The following is a 15,753-nucleotide window of genomic DNA, read 5'->3' as shown; positions in this document are numbered from 1 at the left end:
CTGAGGGTTTTTTCCTAAATTAAAATTTTAAAAAACAAGAGGTGATGTAATGGTCATATGATTTGGAGAAATATATTACCGAATTTAGCCATTTTGAGTTCAGTTTGGAAAGTACAGAAGTCAAAATCCCTGTGATAGAGGGGTTGAAACCTTTTGAAAGACAGGGTTGAGTTACAATAACCAGAATGGGTGCTATTGTGTGTTATTCATGGGGAAAGAGGAACACAGAATCAATGGCTTTTGAAATAAGGAAGACCATTTCACTGTCTCTTTGGAAAACAGGACAAATTTCTACTGTGTCTATTTTTGTATTGCCATTTCATTTAACCCTTGCCTGGATTGTGAGTTAATCGTGGAAGAAGATAACCACATTTGTTTAACTCTTGTCTGGGTTTGTGAATTAATCGTGGAAAGTAACCACATTGTGAGTCAAGAGGCCTGAAAATATATTTAAAAGCTCTTTAGAATTATTTCTGAATTGAGAATTTAAGATCTTCAAGCAAGACTAAAATGATGCTGAACTTTTAAAGACTGACTTTTCAGAGTGGGACTTTAATTCCACACCCACTCACACACACACACCCACCCACCCACCCAGGTTAAATTTAGAGTTAAGTTTAGAAATAAGTAAGTAATGTTCATAAAGCTAAACCGAAATGGGAGGCAGATTTAAGTATTATATTTGATTAGATAAGATGGCCTGATCTCTGTCAAGATTGTATGGCGAATATTATAAACATTAGGTACAGTTTAGTTCAATATAATTACTTATATCAATTATATTTAACACTGCAAAAATTGCATAAAATGAAATTGGATTTATCAGAAAAATGTTTTAAATGTGGTGAAGAAATAGGAACTTTTTTTTTAAACATCACATTTGGTCATAGGAACATAGGAAGTAGGAACAAGAGAAGGCCAAAAATGGCCCATCGAGCCTGCTCCACCATTCAACACGATCATAGCTGATCTAATTTATGACCTAACTCCACCTACCTGCCTTCTCCCCATATCCCCTAATTCCTCTATCATGTAAAAATTTATGTAACCGAATTTTAAATATGTTTAATGAGGCAGCCTCAACCACTTCCCTGGTTAGAGAATTCCAAACATTCACTACTCTCTGAGAAAAACTATTTTTCCTCATCTCTGTCCTAAATCTACTCCCCCGAATCTTGAGACTGTGTCCTCTCGTTTTAGTTTCCCCGGCCAGCTCAAAAAACCTTCCAACATCTATCCTATCCATACCCTTCATAATCCTATATATTTCTATAAGATCTCCTCTCATTCTTCTGAACTCTAAAGTCAAAACCTTCTGGGTGGATTTAGGAAAGTTTCTAAAACATATTAATGATACTGTTTTTCAGATTTATTTTTATTGAGGAACAAGACCTAAACTAAAATCATTATTTTATCAAGTGAAATTTATTAAAATAGCACTAGCAGTGGCAAGGAAGTGTATTGCAATGATTTGAAAATCAGATACACATTTAGGAATAGAAAGATGGAGCACAGAAATGCAAAGTTGCTACCTTTGAAGAAAATTACGTATAATTTAAGAAATAAATAATATATTTTCTTATAAAGTTGGAGCCCATACATCCAAAGTTTAGGGAAAGATATCTAAAAATGTACTTCTGGCCTCTTAAAACCTGTAATCTTCTTCCCAAAGGTTGCTATATAAATACTATAAGATCCCAAAGTGTGAGATGATCCTTTGTGCAATTCAGAATAATTTTACTTTTTCTTTCTCTTTTTCTGTTTGCATTACACAGGCAAAAAATGACACGCACACCAAAGACTTGAAGTCGAGACTGGTTTATTGCATTGGCCATTGCATTTATGTAGGCCCAGACGCTGACATCAAGACACCACATCATCGGACCGCCACCCTGGGATTGGACAGCGTTCCCACCCCAGTTCACCATCTTCCTGCCATGCAGGTCACTGGAACAACAGCCAGTGTCACCCAACCCCCTCAGGTCCATGCGGTGGCTGCATCTGTTGTCCATTTTATGGGCCAGTCATGTCCCCATGCGCAGGCCGCTACATGACACAACCCCCCCCCCCTCCGAACCAGTGATCTGGCCATTGTCCATTGACTTAGGCGGTCTGCCCCTGCGTCATGGGGGAGGAGTGGAAACTGACCCGTTACAATCCAGATATACCAGCTTCAGGCGATCAATGGTAAAGGTCTCCTCCTTACCACTGATGTCGAGAACGAAAGTGGAGCCACTGTAGGGCAGCCAGTGTGCGACCCTTCGCACGAACACATATGGTCAAGTCTTTAAGTCCCCAGAGATGTTAAGTTTTGGCTAGCCATGTGATGGAGGTTCTTGCAGGACCAGGGACCCCAGTTTTTGCCACAAATTCTCAAGGGTGGCCGCGGGGTCTTCCGGGCATTTTTCAGGGGCCAGGAACTCCCTAGGAATATTTAAGGGTCTGCCCTAGACCATCTCTGCATTGAGCGCTTCCTTTGGCATGGTGCAAGTACCCTGCAGGACTCAAGGCAGTTCATCCGCCCAGATGGGACCCTTGAGCCAGGCCATCAAGGCTACCTTCAGGTGCCTGTGAAACTGCTCCACAAACCCATTGTCCTGAGGGCAGTACGCCATGGTGTTGTGGAGTTGTGTCCCAGGAAGTTACCCAGCACCGCCCAGAGCACAGAAATTGTGCCCCCCTTTCTGAGGTTAGGTGCTCTAGGACCCCGAATCTGGCCACCCATGTGTTGATGAGTGCCCTGCCACAGGTTTCTGTGCTGGTATCAGCCAGCAGGAGTGCCTCAGGCCACCTCATGGAGCGGTCAACCATGGTCAGCAGGTATTTCACCCCAAGGGAAACTGGTAGCGGCCCCACTATATCAATATGTATGTGGCTGAACCTGTGCCATGCTGGTTCAAAATTCTGTGTGGGCGACTTTGTAGGAGCCTGTACTTTTGAGGACTGGCAGTTCATGCAGGTCTCGGCCCACTGTCTGACCTGCTTGCAGATGCCATGCTAGACAAACCTGCTACCCACCATCTTAACTGTGGCTTGTATTGCCAAATGCTCCAGGTTGTGTATGGCATCAAAAACCTGGCGCCTACATGCGGCTGGGATGATGCAATGAGGCTGCGGGTGGAGATATCACACAGTAGTATCAGGTTACCTAGACCTATGGACACTGCTTCCACCCTGAGACAGCTATCCTAGATATGCGGGAATCTCAGGGTGCTGCTCCTACACTTTGGTGAAGGGCCACATAGTCAACCCCAGGATAGAGAGTGGGCTGACTCCATCGCGAGGCATAACAGAGCATCGGCTACCACACTGCTTTTTCCCCACAACATGGTAAATTCGGACATGTAGGACAAGTATCTCTGCTGTCCGGTCGACCATGGGTCCAATACCTTACGGAAGTCAACGGCTTGTGATCGGTGAAGACCTTAAATTGCCAATCTTCCAGAATTAATGCAAATGTCTTACCGCCAGGTACAGTGCCAATTCCTCTCTGTTAAAGGCGCTTTATTGGAGCTCTGGGAGGGTGGAGGTGTCTGCTGAAAATGGTCAAGGGTTGCGACTGGCCTTCATTGAGCTATTCCAGAATGCCTCCTACTGCTGCGCTAGAGGCATCAACTGTCAGAGCAGTAGGTGCCTCTGGTCTGGAGTGTACCATGTAAGGTAAAACATCATGAGATGGGAATGTGTAGGGAGTTACCCTGTACAGGGCAGTAACAAGAAGGGGAGGTGTCCTTGTACTCCTGTTAGGTAAAACATCATGAGATGGGAATGTACAGGGCTGTAACAAGATGTAAATGCATCCTTGTACTTACAAGATAAGAGAGACATTGATGGATTGAGAGGCAGGAAGCTAGCAGGGAAAGGATAGCAACAGTTTTAGTCATTGGACAAGTAATGATATGATGATGTTCTAAGCACATATCCAAGGGTATAAAAAATCACCATTTTGCTGATAACGGCAGAATGCATTCTCCGACTAACTTTGTTAGTCGCAAGTGTTACAATCCGGTAATAAAGAACAAAGAACCCTGATTTCGACTCAGCCTGGTGTTTGTCTCACTCATTCATGAACAAAGCAGACCTAACAACCAGGAGGGTGGCGTTAGCCAGCATCTCTTTGACATTCTGGACCCCCCCCCCTCAAAGACTCATCGTCCCAGGTAATATCCTTTGATTTGCTCACCATTAGCGCCAAGAGGGGACACATGATGTTGGCTGATTCCAATATGAATCTGTGGTAAGTTTATCATTCCGCGTAGCCCCTTTACGAGGCTTGGCAAAGTGCCAGACCACCTTCACCTTTTCGGGGTGGGGGTTTGCCCAGACCTAATTGGCACTTCATGGGGTTAACTGTCAAACCGAATTCACTCAACCGGATGCACAGTTGTCTCAGGTGGGTGGCTTGGTCTTTGCGGCTGCAGTTAGCGATGAGGATATTGTCCAAATAGGAGGTCCCAGCCCACTGCATCTATCAGCTGCTGGAAAGTTTGTTCCGCATTTTTCAGACTGAAGGGCATTTGTGGAATTCAAACAGGCCAAAAGGGGTTATGATCGCAGACTTGGAGATATCCTGGGGGTGATAACCCGGATGAGGTCCACCTTGGAAAACACCTGTGCAGGTTGGCGGCAAAGACTGTGGGGCATGGGATATCTGTTGGACATGGTGGCCTCATTGAGGCGGCAGTAGTTGCCACATGCCCTCCACCCCGCCAGTTTTTGGCACCATATGGAGGGGGAGGAGACCCAGGAACTGCCGGAGCATTGAACAATCCCTAGCTCCTCTATTTTTTTGAACTCCTCCTTCGCTAGGCTGAGCTTTTCGGGAAGGAGTCGGTGTGCCCTAGCATGTAGTGGCCCCCTTCCCCCCTCAGTCAGAACATGGTGCCTTACCTTGTGCTTCGGCTCAGCCACAGAGAACAATGGCGCCACTACTGAGGGAAACTCCACCAGGATGCGGGAGAACTCGTTATCTGAAAGCATTATAGAGTCAAGGTGAAGGGAGCAAATTTGGCCTCCTCCAGAGGCGGTCTGAAAAGTTCTGGCTTGCACCAGGAAACACCTGTCTGAGAGCGAGTCCCAGAAATAGAGGAGGCTATCATATGGGCCAACCACCACAGCCATCAATAGAGGGTTGGCCAGAGCATTTCCTGGAAACCCACAGAGTGAGTGGCATCGATGGGCCTCCACATCTCCTCGCTGATGATAGTAGCAGAGCTGCCTCAGGGTATTAACTTGCATCTCTTGGTCTCACAGACAGCTGTTCATGGGGCTTGCTGATGTGGTCTACCACAGCACTGGTATCCTTCTTCGCTCTCCAGAGCATGTCCACCCGGGCCACAACTCTCCAGGGGTTGCTGAAGTCCTTGTCAGTGAGCAAGAGTCAGATATCCTCAGGCAGTTGCTCCAGAAAGATCTGCTTGAAGAGCAGGCAAGGCTTCTGGCCCAGAACACAACTTCGAATAGGGGTGCACAATTCACCTTGGGGCTCTGGACAATGCTGGTTAACCTTCTGGGAACCCAACTCCACCACACCACAACATATAAACCCCCAGACCAATGGGTTGGTGGACTGGTACCACAGACACCTGAAGGTGGCTCTAATGGCTCGGCTCAAGGGACCACCACATTGGACAGATAAACTACCATGCTCAGCAGAGGAAAAGGTATTTAGCGCACCCTTAGTCATGCCAGGGGTGTTCTTGGCCATTGCCAAGAACCTAGAAGAACCACCAGCTGCGATGTGGAAAAACTGATGGAACAACTAAGCACTCTAGCCCTGACACAGCCTTCACTACATGGCCAACCCAAAACATTCGTCCCCAATTATCTAAAGACATGCAAATTACTCTGTGTGATGGGAAGCACACAACACACCTCTGCAGCAACTGTACAAGGGGCCTTAACGAGTGACCAGACACAACAGATCCATATGCGTGCTGGACATTGGAAATAAGTAGGAGACTTTCACTATTGACTGCCTCAAACCAGCACACTGGACACTAGCCAACCAGTCACCACACAGCCCCCACGACGCAGAAGCTGGCCATCAAAATCAAAGGACAGCACTCGGATCACCAGTTCTCTGGAGGGAACGGGGTTGTGTAGCAGCCCACTAACCAGGAGGTGACCCAATGCACAAAATGGCGGACAAACATGGTGATCTCACAAAGCCCACATGGGCTAATGGCCCTTCTTCCCAGCCGACAGCCCACATGGCAGGAAACAGCGAACATTGGTGACAACACCGACCAATCAGCAGCCAGCTCACCAGTGATGACACTTCTGCCAACAATGGCGGGAAGCTAGGCCTAAATAAGCAAGGGCAGGGAGAAAAATAAAAGCAGCTTTGACTACAGTCACATCAAGTGTGTAGTTCTGCCGCTCTCTGCTGTAGCACTCACTACACTCTCAAAATGTCTCCTTTGAAGGTCCTCACTTACCTCGCACATCCTTGTCCGAAACAATTTAACCCAATCCATACATTCTAGATCCTTTCATTTCCTCAAAATTGGCCCTTCTCAAATTGAGAATCTCAATCCAAAGCCCAGACCTATTCTTCACCATAGTCAACTTGAAACTCATGGCATTATAATGACTGGACCAAAAATTTTCCCCGACACATATTTCTGTCACCTGTCCAGACCCATTCCCTAATAGAAGATCCAGTATTCCACTCTCTCTCTCTAGTCGGTTCCTCTATATATTGATAGAGAAAATTTTCCTGAATATATTTGACAAACTCCAAGCCATCCAGCCATTTTACAGTATGGGAGTCCCAGTCAACATGTGGAAAGTTAAAATCTCCTACTACCACAACCTTATGTTTCCTGCAGCTGTCTGCTATTTCTCCACAGACCTGCTCCTCCAATTCTCACTAACTATTGGGTGGTCTATAATACAACCCTGTGACTGTGGTCATACCTTTCCTGTTCCTCCACTCCATTCATATAGCCTCAGTGGAAGAGTCCTCTGGTCTGTCCTGCCTGAGCACAGCTGTGATACTTTCCCTAATGAGCAAAGCAGCTCCTCCCCCTTTCATCACCCCCCCCACCTTGTTCAACTGCGTCTAAAGGAAAAGAAGCCCAGAACTTTGAGCTGCCAGTCCTGCCCCTCCTGCAATGAAGTTTTACTAATGGCCACCATGTCATAATTTCACATGCCAATCCACGCTCTAAGCTCATCTGCCTTTCCTACAATACTCCTTGCATTGAAATAGATGCATCTGAGAACATTTTCACCACATTCAACCTGTTGACCTCTAATGATGCATGCAATTTTAACATCATCTTTTCCCTCCTCCACTCCCCCTGCAAATCTAGTTTAAACCTACCAGAGCTGCACTAACAAACCTTCCCGCCAGGATATTAGTCCCCTTCTAGTTCAGATGCAAACCATCCAGTTGAAACAGGTCCCATCATCCCTGGAAGAGAGCTCAATGGTACAGAAATCCAAAGCCCTCCCTCCTGCACCATGTCTTTAGCCATGTGTTAAGCTGCATTATCTTCTAATTTCCAACTCACCAGCTCGTGACATGGGTAGCAATCCTGAGACCACTACCCCAGAAGTCCTGTCCTTCAACCCAGTGCCTAACTCCCTGAACTCCCCTTGCAGGACCTCTTAACACTTCCTATCTACGTCATTGGTCCCTACATGGACCACGACAACTAGCTGCTCACTCTCCCTCCAAACAATGCCATGAATTCAATCTGAGTTATCTCGGATCCTGGCATCAGGGAGGCAACATACCATTCGAGATACTCACTTTCCCACACAACTTCTCATCTGGTCCCTCTAACTATGGAATCCCCTATATCTAGAATATAGCTGCCAGAGGAGATGATGGAATAATATTTAAAAAGCATTGGGACAGGTATAATGGGATACAAAATTAATGCAGGCAATTAGGATTAATAGAGATAGGCACGATGGTTGGTATAAACACAGTAAGCTGAGGGCCTGTTTCTATGCCAAACAATTCTATGACTCTCATAGAATTTAACTTTTTCACTTTGTATTTTTAAATACTCCTCATATTTATTTAATACCAGTATAATTTTATTATACATTAATTTTATATTTAATTCCTGTGTATTCCTCTAATTTTATTCTTCCTTATTACGTTTTAGTCATTTATTGCTGTTTAAAATTTTCTGTACCAATCTTCTGGCCTTTAATTTGCATTTGCACAAACGTTATTTTCTGCAAGCTTAATACAGTAAAACCCCTGTTATCTGGAATTCAAGCAACCAGTTAAAAAAATAAAGATAAAAATACAGGTTTAAAACTGATGCGCCTCACCATTAGTTCACCAATCATGTAACACGCAATCTCAAGCAACCAGAAAATTCACTTCTCAGTATCTAACAATCCTCATAGGTGCCAGATTCCAGGGGTTTTATTGTACTATTTTGAACTTCAAGTAGTTACAAAGGGTGTGCACTGGAAAATCTCTTCTGTACATTTTAAAAGATCTTGTCTATATATTGCACATAAAACTAAATTATATGCCATTCATGTCATTTCAAAGTTCAAAGATAATGCAAATTCTTCAAAACGGAAGTTCCAACTTACCCTTTGCATTGTAGTTTAACATATTTAATACCTTCCTTTTCTATTTCAGACTTGTCATAAAACCGGCTTGTGTTCGTTAAATCAACCAAGAGTACCATGTTCACCTAAGAAAAAAAACAAAAGAAGTGGAAAAGTACTCAAATTATATCAGAATTACACCATTTTCATAAATTGTTAAAATTTCATAATGGGTCTGAAAGTAGACAAGTCCCCAGTCCTAATGGAATGCATCCCAAGATACTGAAAGAAATGGTGGAAAGATAGTAGAGGCATTTGTGATATTTTACTAAAATTCTCTGGATCCCAGCTGAATGGAAGACAGCAAATGTCATGCCACTGTTTGATAAAGAATGTGGGCATAAAGCGGTTATCTATGGGCCAGTTAGCTTAACATCTGTAGTTGAGTAAATGCTTGAATCTATCATCAAGGAAGAAATCACAGGACATCGGGATAGAAAATGTTCCATCAAGCTGATTCAGCAATGGATTCAGGAGGGGCAGATCTCGTTTGACAAATTTACTGGAGTTCTTTGTGATTATAACAGGCACGGTGGATAGAGGGGAGCAGCTTGGATTTCCAGAAAGCGTTCAATAAGGAACTGCTTCAAAGACTTATCCATAAAGACACAGAGTTGGGTTTAATGTATTAGAATGGAAAGAGGATTGGTTAATCAGTAGAAAGCAGAGAGTTGAGGTAACACATTTCGCTGGTTGGAAATCAACATTGAGCAGAGTGCTGCAAGGGTCAGTGCTCGGCCTACAAATGCTCATGATCTATATTAACGATTTGGAAAAGGGAACTGAGGGAACATACCTTAATATTATGCTGATCTATACAAACCTACTCCACATCAATCTCATTCTTCCCAACAGCTCATTACCTTTTTTTAAAACCAATCTAAGAGTATTTTAAATGTCCCTACTATACCAGCTGCCGCCACCACCCTTCCATGCACTCAAATTCTGTGTTAAGAATCCTGCCATTTACTACTTACTACCTTCAAGTTCAACCTTCCAAAGTGCATCATTTCATACTTTTCTGAATTGAACTCCATCTGCTATTTCTCTGCCCAACTCAGCATCCTTTCTATACCCTGTTGTAACTTACAACAACCTGAACCTTCTACACTATCTACAACACAGTCAAGGTTCAAACCATCTTGCAGACTTACTGAACCACTTCTTCATCAGAGTCATTTACATAAATCACAAAGTGCAGGGGTCCCAGAACAGATCCCTCTGGAACACCAGTCACCAACATCAGGTAGAATATGTTCCATTCGATACCTTCTTGTGGCCAATTCTGAATCCACACAGCCAAGTTTCCTTGATTTTCAAGCCTCATAACTTTCTGGATGAGCTTTTCATGAGGGACCTTGCCAAACATGTTACTAAAATCCACATACATATGCATTCCCCATGTTCATCAATTTCTTTCATCAACTCCTCAAACTCAAACAGGCTTGTAAGGCATGACCTGCCACTCACAAAGCCATGTATACTATCCCGAAGACTAAACTCCTTGAAACACTCTTAAATTCTGTCCCTAAAAATTCTCTAATAGTTTGCCCACCACTGGTCGATAATTCCCTGAATTCTCCTATTGTCATGAACACATCACAAAATTTGTTATTTTGCAGCAGCAATTATATAAACCACATTTCAAAATAAAAATAGAGCAAGAAAAAACAACAAAGTGAGGTAGTGTCTGTCATTCATTGTCATTCAGAAATCAGATGCCAGAGGAGAAGAAGCTGTCCTTGTGCTGTTGAGTGCTCATCTTCAGGCTCCTGTATCTTTTTCGTCAATGGTAGCAGAGTGAAGAGGCATGGCCTGGGTGCTCATGGTCCTTGAAAATAGAGGCTGCTTTCTTAAGACACTGCCTCTTGTAGATGTCCTCGATGGAGTGAAGACTGGTGCCCATGATGGCGCAGGCAGAGTTAACAACCCTCTGGAGATTTTTCCTGTCCTCAGGATGCAACCAGACAGAATGCTCTCCTCAGTACACCTGTAGAAGTTTGAGAGTCTTTGCTGATCTACTAATTTTATTTTATTTTTTGTAAGGTAGTTTATATGAATGTTTGCATTGTGATGCTGCCGCAAAACAATGAATTTTGTTACTTATTCATGACAATAAATCCTAATTCTTATTCTGATGTAGTTAGAGGTTTCAAAAGGATATAGACAGGATGCAGAATTGGGCAGAGATGTGACGATGGAGTTCAATCCGGACAAGTGTGAGGTGATACATTTTGAAAGGTTAAACCTGAAATGTTAAACCTGAAAGGTGTGTACATGGTCAATGGATGGATACTTAACAGTTGTGGAAGAAGAAAGAAAAATGGGGTTGAAATCCATACATCTCTTAAGATTGCCTGTGGGATGCTGGGCTTCATTAGTCAGGTGATTGAGTTCAGGAGTCAAGAGATCATATTGCAATTCAACAAATCTCTGGTGAGACCACACTTAGAATATTGTGTTCAGTTCTGGTCACCTCATTATAGGAAGAAGTAAATCACAAAATTCTGTAGACACCACGGATGGAATAAAATAAAAACACACAAAAATGCTGGAGAAGCTCAGCAGGTCAGTGTCCTTATGTAGCAAAGGTAACCAACATTTCGGGCTTCAGCCCTTCATCAAAGAACTGTATGAGAAAATCCTGACAAGCATCCAAACAAAAGAATGGGTGGGGTGGAAGGGTACAAAGACAAGAGATGATAGATGGAGAAAGGAGGGAGGGGACAGCAGCAATGAGGAAGAGGAGGGATGACTGGGTGGGGAGGAGAACTGGAAAGACAGGAAAAGGGGAGGGGAAAGAACAAGCGAGCAGGTTTAGTTAGTGGAAAGCAGTAAAGTCAATGATAATGCCATCTGGCTGGAGAGTGCCCAGACAGGAAATAAGGTGGTGTTCCTCCAATCTGCAGGTGGTCAGGATGCGATAGTACACAAGGCCATCAACAGGCAAATGAGTATGGGAGTGTGACCCAGAATTGAAATGGGTTGGCCACTGGGAGGTTGCTGTGGTTGTGAATGAAGAGGAGGTGCTGAGCGAAGCGATCCCGCAATCTGCGAACGGTTTCTCCAATGTAGGGTGTGCCACAAAGGGTTCACTGGATGTAGTAAATAAGTCCTCTGGATGTACAAGTAAAGTGTTGCTTCACTTGAAAGGCCTGTTTAGGGCCCCAGACCATGGTGAAGGGAGAGGTGTGGGCACAAGTGTTGCTCCTCCTGCAGACACAGGGGAATGTGCCAGGGGTGCAATGGTTAGGAGAGATGAGTGCATGAGGGAATCACGGAGAGAGCAGTCCCTGCAGAAAGCCGAGGGGGAAGAAGGAAAAATGTCTCGTGGTTGGATCCTGCAGAAAGTACTGGAAGTTCTGGCAGATAAGGTGTTGAATGCAGATGCTGGTGGGTGAGGATGAGGGGGATTCGGTGTTTGTTGAGTCTAGAGGCAGAGGGGACCAGGGCAGATAAGCAGAAGATGCGAGTGAGGGCTGAGTTGATGGTGGTGGAGGGGAAACCACATTTGAAAAAGGCAGCAGATATTTCAGAAGGTCTGGACTGGAAGACCTCATCTTGAGAACAGATGCAGCAGACACAGAGAAATCGAGAGAAAGGGATGGAATCCTTACAGGGAAGAGGGTGTGAGGAAGTGTAGTCCAGGTAGTTGTGGGAATTGGAAGGTTTGTAGTATATGTTGGTGGACAGCTTGTCTCCAGAGTTAGAGACAGAGAGATCAGGAAGGGGAGAGTAGTATCGGAGATGGACTAGATGAGTTTTTGATCGGGTGGAAATTGTCCACAAAGTAAATGAAGTTGGCAAGCTCATTGTGGGTGCATGAGGCAGCCTCAATGTAGATGTCAATATACCGTTGGAAAGAGTTGAGGGGGTCTTGACTGTGTAGGCTTGCAGCATGGATTGCTCCACAAAGCCCACAAACAGGCAAGCACAGCTGGGACCCATGAAGGTACCCATGGCTACTCCTTTAATTTGGAGGAAATAGGATGAGTTAAAGGAGAAGTTATTGAGAGTGAAGACAAGGAAGGATGTGAAAGCTATGGAGAGGGTGCAGAAGAGATTTAACAGGATGTTGGCTGGATTGGAAAATAAGTCATAAGGCAAGGTTAGCAGAGCTTAGAAGGATGAGAGGCCTACAAGATTCTGAGAGCCATAAAGATAGACAGTCAGCATCTTTTGCCCAGGGCAGGAGTAGTAAACTCAAGAGTTGTCTATATAAAGTGAAGAGAGGCAAGTTTAGGGGAGACATCAGAGGCAAGTTTTTTTTTTGGGTGCCTAAAATGCCTTGTCAGGGGTGATGGTGGAGGCTGGAACAAAAGAAGTGTTTAAGAGACAATTAGATTGACACATGGATGAAAGTAAAATACAGGGTTATGAAAGTAGGAAGAGTTTCATTTTCATTTATTATGGAGGGAATATACAACTCAGTGCAACTTGGAGGGCCTTCGATCTGCCATCCTTCAATCCTCCAGTACCACTCATGTGGCCAAGGAAGAATCAGAGTGGCTGATGTGGTGCCGATTTTTAAGAAGGGAGGGAGGGATAAAACGGGAAATTATAGACCGGTCAGCCTGACGTCGGTGGTGGGGAAGATATTGGAGTCTATCATAAAAGGAGTAATAGCAGAACACTTAGGCAGAAATAATAGTATAAGGGCTAGTCAGCATGGATTCCTTAAGGGTAAGTCATGCTTGACTAACCTTCTGGAATTTTTTGAGGATGTGACAAAGAGGGTGGACTTGGGAGAGCCAGTGGATGTGGTGTATTTGGACTTCCAGAAGGCCTTTGATAAGGTACTGCACGGGAGACTAGTGGGCAAGATCAGGGAGCATGGTATTGGAGGTAAGGTGCTGACATGGATAGGAAATTGGTTAAGAAATAGGAAACAAAGGGTTGGGGTAAGCGGGTCTTTTTCAGGATGGCAGGATGTGATGAGTGGAGTGCCACAGGGATCGGTATTGTTTGTAATTTATGTAAATGATTTGGATTTGGATGAGGGGATTCTTAATAACTTGAGCAAATTTGCAGATGACACGAAACTGGGTGGCAGTGTGGGGAGTGAGGAGGATGTCAGGAAAATGCAGAGGGACTTGGACAGGTTGGGGGAGTGGGCTGCTGAATGGAAGATGACGTTCAATGTAAGCAAATGTGAGGTTATCCATTTTGGGGGCAATAATAGGAAAGCTGAGTATTATTTAAATGGAGACAAGCTAGGGAGTGGGGAGGAACAAATGGATCTGGGAGTACTTGTTCACCGGTCACTGAAGACTAGCATGCAGGTTCAGAAAGCTGTGAAGAAGGCTAATGGCATGTTGGCTTTCATAAAGAGGGGATTGGAGTATAGGAGCAGAGACGCCCTTCTGCAGTTGTACAGGGACCTGGTGAGACCCCACCTGGAGTATTGCGTCCAGTTCTGGTCTCTAATTTTGAGGAAGGACATACTAGCTATAGAGGGTGTGCAGCGCAGATTTACAAGGTTAGTTCCAGGGATGGCGGGGTTGACATATGCTGAAAGGCTAGAAAAACTGAACGTATCCGATGGAGTTTAGAAGGATGGGGGGGACATGATTGAGGTATACAAAATTATCAGGGGGATAGACAGGGTGAAGTCGGATTACTTGTTCCCAATGATGGGGGAGACGAGGACTAGAGGGCATAGTTTTAAGAATACAGGGTAGGCCCTTTAGGACGGAGATGAAAAAACATTTTTTTTACCCAGAGAAGTGTGAATCTGTGGAATGCTCTGCCACAGAGGGTGGTAGAGGCAGATTCGCTGATTATGTTCAAAAGAGAGTTAGATAAGACTCTAGTGGGCAAAGGAGTTAAGGGTTATGGGGATAAGGCTGGAAAGGGGTACTGATGGTAGTGATCAGCCATGATCTGTAAAATGGCGGTGCTGGCTCGACAGGCCGAAGGGCCTACTCCAGCTCCTATTGTCTATTGTCTATAATCAATGCCTTGCAATTTCTTCCCTCACTTCCTGTAGTATCCCTGGGTAAATCCTGTCTGGTCTCTGGGACTTAGATATCTGAATATTTTTAAGAAGATCCGTTTTTTCTTTAAACTCAATACGCTGTAGCACATTTGCCTGAATTAAGGAAATTTCCCACTCACTAGTGAACTGTAAAGCAAAGTATTCATTAAGGACCTCCCTACATCCTCTGCATCCAGGCACATATTCCCTTTATCACCAAGCGATCCTACTTTTCTAATTATCCTTTTCTTCATGAATTTGTATGGTTTTCCTCAATCCTAATTTCCAAGGTCTTCACATGCCCCATTCCAAATGTCCTAAATCCTAACTATCTGATAATCCTTGTGAGCCTTTCTTGACTTTTGTTTCCCAAACCTTGTTCTTCCTTCATCTTGACTAGCTGTTCCACTTCTCTTGATTCCTTTACTCTATCCATTCTTTCCTATTCTCAGTGAAATAAACCTATCCAGAAACCCACACAAGTTGTGCCTAAATATCTTCCACATTTCTGCTGTTCATTTCCCTGAGAACATCACTTCTCAATTTACTCTCCCAAGTTCTTGCCAAATACCATCATAATTTGTCATTCCCCAGATGAACACTTTCCCATTTCATGCATTCCCAGCTTCATAGTTGTGCTGAAGATCAGGCAGTTTTAGTCACTATCTCTGAAATGCTCCCTAACTGACAAGGTTTGTTATTCAGTACAAGATGTGGTATGGCCTCTCTTCCAGTTGGCGTCTATATGTACTGTTTCAAGAATCTTTCTTGGACACATCACAGATTCTGCCTTTTGCATTAAGGAAGTGCCAGTCAATACATAATAACAAACTTTTCTTTTTGTAACTTTTCAACATCTGCCAACTTACCTGCTCTTCTGTGGCCCAATGCCTATTGGGGGACCTACAGAAAACTCCCAATATAGTGATCATTCCCTTCCAGTTTCTGAATTCTAACCACAACAACCTCCCTCCTGCAGCTGTGATACTATCCCTGGTGAGCAATGCTGCCACCCACCACCACCACCCCACCTTTCTGTTTACCTCTCTCTCTACTCTTTGCATCCAAAACACGAAGCAGCCAATTCTGTCATTGAAACAGCCAAGTTTCTGTAATGGCCAATGTCACTTCATGTTCTGATCCATGCTCTACATTCAGTACCTTTATTCTTAATACTCTCGCATTAA

The 15,753-nt window shown here is 44.1% G+C and overlaps 1 protein-coding gene across 5 annotated transcripts in view; it reads right to left on the bottom strand.

The window, feature by feature from the left end:
- The window catches only part of rngtt (RNA guanylyltransferase and 5'-phosphatase), a 429,772-nt gene that overhangs the window by 377,028 nt on the left and 36,991 nt on the right, over positions 1 to 15,753 (bottom strand). For all 5 annotated transcript variants that reach the window (XM_069887348.1, XM_069887351.1, XM_069887349.1 and 2 more), the window contains exon 3: positions 8,572 to 8,675. In XM_069887348.1, the coding sequence (XP_069743449.1) occupies positions 8,572 to 8,675 (104 nt within the window). The remainder of the gene's footprint in view (positions 1 to 8,571; positions 8,676 to 15,753) is intronic.

The sequence above is a fragment of the Narcine bancroftii genome, chromosome 6, assembly GCF_036971445.1.
Source record: "Narcine bancroftii isolate sNarBan1 chromosome 6, sNarBan1.hap1, whole genome shotgun sequence".
In the NCBI taxonomy this organism is placed as follows: Eukaryota; Metazoa; Chordata; class Chondrichthyes; order Torpediniformes; family Narcinidae; genus Narcine; species Narcine bancroftii.
Note: the sequence above shows the minus strand (reverse complement) of the source record. Positions and strands in the feature narration are given on the sequence as shown.